The 6,287-nt window shown below is 40.7% G+C and overlaps 1 protein-coding gene across 4 annotated transcripts in view; it reads right to left on the bottom strand.

Moving 5' to 3' along the window:
* Positions 1-404: 404 nt before the first annotated feature.
* CDIN1 (CDAN1 interacting nuclease 1) overlaps positions 405-6,287 on the bottom strand; it is a 202,637-nt gene continuing 196,754 nt past the window's right edge. For all 4 annotated transcript variants that reach the window (XM_040970017.1, XM_040970019.1, XM_040970018.1 and 1 more), the window contains one exon: positions 405-3,224. In XM_040970017.1, coding sequence (XP_040825951.1) covers positions 3,095-3,224 — 130 coding nt within the window. In that variant the 3' untranslated portion in view covers positions 405-3,094. The remainder of the gene's footprint in view (positions 3,225-6,287) is intronic.

The raw sequence follows: 6,287 nt of genomic DNA, 5'->3' as shown, positions 1-6,287 counted from the left end.
GATGGCATGCTGCTCCAAGATAAACGAGGAAGTCATTCTTTGAAGTAGTAAAATGTCTTTAAAAGTTTAAGTCAGTTGAACACTAGACTGAAAGTTGTAAAGCTTTTCAAGTTTTAGCTCCTTTTGCCAGAACTTTCACTAAGGGCACAAATCCCAAACTGTAACTCTTAAGTTGTCTTCTTATTTGAGTTTGAAAATCTTCAAGTGCTACATGAAATTGAATACTTTGGCCCATTTCTCCTCTAATATCTTCTCTATTGTCACCCTAGATATAGACCAAGTCTATGAGGGATGCATTTTGATACTTGATCTTTCTTTAAAAAAAAAAAGGCTGAAAGTAGTGAAAATATGGAGACTAAGTTGAAGTGAAAGAAAGTCATCACGACTTCATCAAATTGAAGAGAAAAGGAAAAAATGGGTGTAGCTACCCAGCAAGAGGTGCATGGATTAACTGTTCACTTTGGCACTGTGTGTTAATTAGTGTGGCCCACCAGGGACCATTTAGTAGATTACCTCATCTGGGTTCTGGCTTGATGTGTTAATACACTCCCCAAAGACCAACAATTTTATCTTTTCTACAGTGGAATCAAACCTTGCTGATGAACAGGTACATACACCTAGGGTTATTTTGTCCTAGATGTGATTTTAGGAGTGTTCTGAAGAGTTGACATGTACTTCCTTGGAAGGCAGAATTTGATTGGCATGAATGGGTGAATGGGAAGGATTCCATGAAGTCACGTTACGTGGCATCCTGGATCAGCTGTGCTGAGCTGGTCCCTCTCCATACTTCAAATGGGTCCCTCAGTGTTGCACAGCAGCTTCTTGATAGACCTATGTGACAGGGGGAACTTTATTTTACATTCTATAGCTAACCTGTAGTCTGGCAAGTCATTAGCATTGTGTGCAGAGTGCGCCCCAAAATGTCAGTTTTAACCAATGCATTCTAACGATAACTGCCACAAAGTGTTGTCATCCTGTACTTTGTTGTCCAACAAGCAAGCAAATACCAGATAGACTTGGAGCAATGAGGCTTGAAGTTTCCAGGGAACCTTACTCCCTTTCCCTGTTTTATACCCCACCCAATTATGGTTGTAGCTATTACAATCACATTCATTTTTGTATAGCGGGAAATTTGCCTTTGAATGCTCATAATCTTGTTGCATTGTGTAGAATTTACTGTTGCCTTCTTTCTTACTTTTAAAGGCCAAAGTGAAAAAAGCATAAAGACGAGGGGGTGCCTTCGCTGAGCAGCACCATTTCCTTGCTACACATGTCAGGGCACCAGGTGGAAATAAAATGTAAGAACCTTTAAAAATTCCTTAAGTTTGTGCATGATCATAAATTTGTTTTACGTTAACCAAAACCTTGACAAGGGCTTAACAGGATTTAACATCTGTACAGATAAGTGTAATTTATTCCAGAAGAAAAACATTTAGGATATGCTATGAAACCTGCATTTTAATGTGTTTGTGCAGGAAATTTGAGTTGTTATATTTCACAAAATCTACATGAATTTTATACTGAATTCAAGAAATAGGATATCTTCCCCATTATCTTCTTTCCCTCATTGCAGCCAACTCGAGTTAAAATAATCTGATAAGTCTGTGTTCCAAAAAGGAAAAGTGATTGAGTTTTGCAGACCATCTTAGGGACAAAATAAGCAGAACATAAATGCTGTATTAAGTCTTTCAAAGGAAACAAAGCAATATATGTAATTAAAAAGATTTAAGTCTTCCCAAAGTTACTTATTGAACATTAAGTATTTTCAGGTTGGGGCAAATGTTTACCTAAATACACTTTTGGTGCAGATTTTTACAGTTTCCAAAAGAATGTTTATTCGTGCTTTTACTTCAGACTGGAGTCTGGGCTGTAGTATATAAAAGTGAATAAAAGGAAACAAGAAACCCTATATTTTGCTTATTTAAAATTGTTCTGGGCTTATTTCTGGCACACTTAATTCAAAGCTGAACAAAGTTATTTGAGTGTTGTGTAATTATGTGATGTAAAATGCAGATATAAGTGGTGTACTGTGTTTGCTTAGGCATTTCACGGCCCATTTTTATAATGTGAAAAGTAGAATCAGAGGAAAAGGAGATCTCTCCAAGCTGCTGGTTCACTACCCAAATGGCTAAAGGAGCTAGGCACTAACAGGGGGGCTGGGTTCAGGGGCAGAGCTGCCCCCCTTGATCACATGTATGCTGAAGCCCCAGATGCCATCCTAACCATGATGCCAAGCTTCTGACCCAGAATACGCTTTTGTAAAGTTTACTCAGTTACATATGAACAGCTAGTCATGCTGTTTAGAAAATGACCTCTCCTTAATGCTTGCTTCGCACTTGCTCTTCTCCACACAGCCTGCATTCTAAGAGTATGGCTTCCAGACACAGTAATTAATACTGTTAAATGAGATAAATGTAGATTGTTGGGAATTTCCTTTTATAATGCTTATTGAACACCCATCAAATATGTTGTTTGCAGCTTGGCTTCAGGGCTTTGAGGTCAGGAAACCATGAAAGACAAAGGACAGAAGGAGCTGGCAGAGCAGGCTACCTTGTATGCTCTCCCGGAGCCCTGCAGGCAAGAGCAAACATTTGCTTTCAGGTTTCATGTCTTCAGCTTCTCTAGGCTTGTGTTAGATTACTCCCTGGTGGTAATGCAACACTGAGTATGTGAGTGCACAGGAGAAGGGGGAAGGTGAAAGTGAATGGAGGCTTAGGAAAAACAAAGGACAATTCGGTAACTGGGAGAACCGAGAAATCACTTTTCCGTCCCCACATTTTTCCTTTTGTCTAGCATACAAGGAGAAACCATCCGGAAGGAAGGAAGATTATGACTATCTATAAACTGTTTCAGAGACAGAAATGCTGATAATGAGTGGGTTGTGTCTGTAGTTCTTGGCTGTTCACATCAGCAAGGGATGAAGGAAAACAGAAACTCTTGATATGTTTGTCTAAAGAGGTAGTGGTGTGACCACGGGCAGCAAGAGTTCAGCTGAAGTTCAGGGCAGATGTTGCCAGGAGTTTATTCTGCAGGAAAGCCAAATTGCTTCCGGATTCGCCTCTTCCTCCCAGCTTCTCTTCTAGGATCTTGAGTGTCAAGCGATGCTGTGGCCTAAGGTGACAATGTCCGTGGGGAAACAGGCTTTAAGCAGGATACCCCTCTCCCGGTTGCAGTCCAGCTCCTGGATAAATCCATACCAATAGATGACCAAGCCTGGTCCAAATCTGCAAGAAAACCCAGGAAACAACAGTCACACGAGTGGCAACATACGACGAGTCATTCTGAAGGCACGGATAGAGATGAATGGCTTGGTGTTCTAAGGTTTCCTTTTTAGCGTTACTGTTGTGACTGACAGCTAGCTTAATCTGTACTCAGGAGTCCATTAAGTACAAGTATTGACACCTTGGATGAGGTGTGTCTTTTAATGAACCTGAAGCATTCTGGACCTGGAATTTGCTGGTGTTTCCTACTTGTCAGTGGGGAAAATTCAAGTAGAAATAGGGCCAACCCAGGGGTTAGCTGGCTGGAGATTTTAGCTTCATATTTAGCAGATATCACTTTAAAACTTGAACTGGGAAACCAATGAAACAGGTTAAAGAAACTAGACGAGCTTAAAGTCCTCCTCTGACCATGACGTTTTAGTTGTGCATCAATAGGGCCAGAGTGCTTCCTGACATCCAGTTAAAATCTGTGACACAGGTATAGCAGGGACCTTCTTCCCCACTCACCACCTTTGAACTCTCACGTGGATAGTGACCGACATTTGGTCATAGGGTCTTATGGAGACTAAGAATAAAAGTCCCAGAAGTGCATGTGTCACAAAGAGATGGACGTAGGCTGGAGAGCTAGATATTTCTAAAGTTGTGCCTCTGAATTTTCTTCCGTTAGGAGTGACTGATCTCCACCTTGTCGACTCAGGAAATAGCCCAAAAGACTACTTCACCCATCAGGAAGTTGAGACCTTTAGACCGGGTTCGTAAAGATATAATCACTATCAATCACTGTGTACGGAGAGATGTTTTGCACATCAGTTTCATGTTTTTCCTACGGAGAGCACTTAATTAAAGGGCAGCACTACTTTTGGTGTAGTGTTGCAGGAATTTTACAGTGAAATCATAAATTATGAATGTTGGGTTAGTAAAAGGATGTCTAAAAACAGAACTGCTCTCTGTATTCTAACATTACAGCAGGCTGAACTATCCTAGGCCAAAAAGCTTTTTCCTTCCATGATTTATTACATGCTATAGTACAGTTGCCAAAACTAACAGTACAGGATGGGCTGTGAGATACTGTATGTGCAGGAACAAGTTCACTTCGATGTCATGCACTAGTTTCAGGATTCACTCGAGTAGGGTAGCCACGTTACAGCCACAGTTACTTTTTAAATCTTCATGCAGAGAGAGAGCCATGAGATGTGAGATCTAGGTAGGCTATTAGACCTAAAGACCACTGAGATCTACTGGAGTTTGGAGTGGACTGCAGTGTTTTTCCATTTGCATCTCAAAGGAAGATTTTTTTTTAGAACAAGTAGGATCCCTGGGCACGGGGCATGTTGAGCCCCAGTAAAGTACACACATTAACCTTGTATCTGACATGAACTTCCATTCATTTACCAAGGTTTTCCTGGTAACTTTGCACAATGAACAGTCTTTGTAACTAGAACATACACCATTTGGTGCTTAATTTTCCAAAGGGCTCTGCGATAGACAGCACATGATCTTAGAATTCTAACAACAAGATGTGCAGTTCTGTGGACCACATCTAAGAAGTCTCAAACCTGTCCATTGGCAAGGCATTCCAAAGTCAGTCTTGACAGACCTAATGTTAAGTGCAATACATTTCTTCAGTTTATTATGTAGCCATTCTGGAGACATTTCTTTAGAAAGGCACTAGGTTTTTTTTTTTTTTTTTTTTTTTTACAAAGGGAGAAAGAAAGTGATCTAATGAGTCACAGAGAAGAACAAAAGAATATATGGGATCATAAAAAACAAGCCCAGTATTTTAAAGATTTAATAAAAAGCACGTATCACTAGCACAGAGAGCAAGAGCAGCCTGCACTTTTCCTGAACAGCTAAATCAAGCTGTAGGACATGGAGCATGACAGCTCTTTACAAAAATGGCATTTTCCAGGCAGAGAAGTCAGGCTGGGGACACCTTGATGCCCCAGCAAATGGACTGGTTTCATTTGTGTGGCACTAGATGAAACGTGTATCTCAAGGAGGATTTGCAAGCTTGTGAATCTGAACATTTCACATAGTGGCTTCACAACCAGGATTTCCTAAACGGAGTCACACAATCCAGGATCATTTTCAGGACAATTCATAAGATCGCTCCTGTCTATGACAGTCTGCTTCACATGGAGTTACATTAGGTTAGGTAGCATCCCACATAACACAAAATGTGATAAAGTGCCTGTTTAAAAAGTGAGTAGCAGTTGGAGATTGTGGTACAATGTTAACCCACTGCTTGGGGCACCTGTATCTCATCACGATGCCATTTGCAGTACCAGCTCATCCATTTTCCAATCTGACTTCCTGCTAATGCATCTTGAGACACCAGATGCATGGTGCAAGTACCTGGACCTCTGTCACCCAAATGGAAGATCCTGATGGAGTTTGGCTTTGGTGTGGTCCTTTCCTGGTAACAGGCATTTGGGAAGAATCTCTCCCTGATTATTTCTGTGCATTTCAGCTGGATGAAAACAAATGTTTAAAAGAATTGTAATTTTTAAGTAGACTTGCAGATATTTCAGTGACAAAAATTTAATGGCAAGTTAAGATCTGCCTTCTGGTTGGCATGATGGCTCAATGGCTAAATCCTCACTTTCTAAGTGCTGGAACCCTATCTCGATATGGTTCATGTCCTGGCTGTACCACTTCCCATCCAGTTCCCGCTTGTGGCCTTGCAAAGCAATAGAGGATTCCCCAAAGCCTTGGGACTCTACAACCATGTAAGAGTTTGGAAGAAGCTCCTGGCTTCAGATTGCAGCAACTTGGGGAGTGAACCAGCAGATGGAAAATCTTTCCCTGTAAATCTGATCTGCTTTTCTAATGAATTTAAAAACAGCACCTTACCAAAAATAGATCTGCCTTGTTCCCCAATAGTCTCTTCAGTACTTAGCTTTCTGAAGCAGCCCAGCAATCTAGATGATTGAACATGTGTGCTTATCTTTCAGCAACTTATCTGTTGATGAGGAGTTTGAACACAGCTAACAAAGGAATTGATCATAAGACACTAAGCATGTTTTTGGTTGGAAATTTGAAAAATTAAGTCAATCAAAAACTGTA

Source organism: Ochotona curzoniae, unplaced genomic scaffold, assembly GCF_017591425.1.
Source record: "Ochotona curzoniae isolate NIBS_2020 unplaced genomic scaffold, NIBS_Ocur_1.0 scaffold_4701, whole genome shotgun sequence".
In the NCBI taxonomy this organism is placed as follows: Eukaryota; Metazoa; Chordata; class Mammalia; order Lagomorpha; family Ochotonidae; genus Ochotona; species Ochotona curzoniae.
Note: the sequence above shows the minus strand (reverse complement) of the source record. Positions and strands in the feature narration are given on the sequence as shown.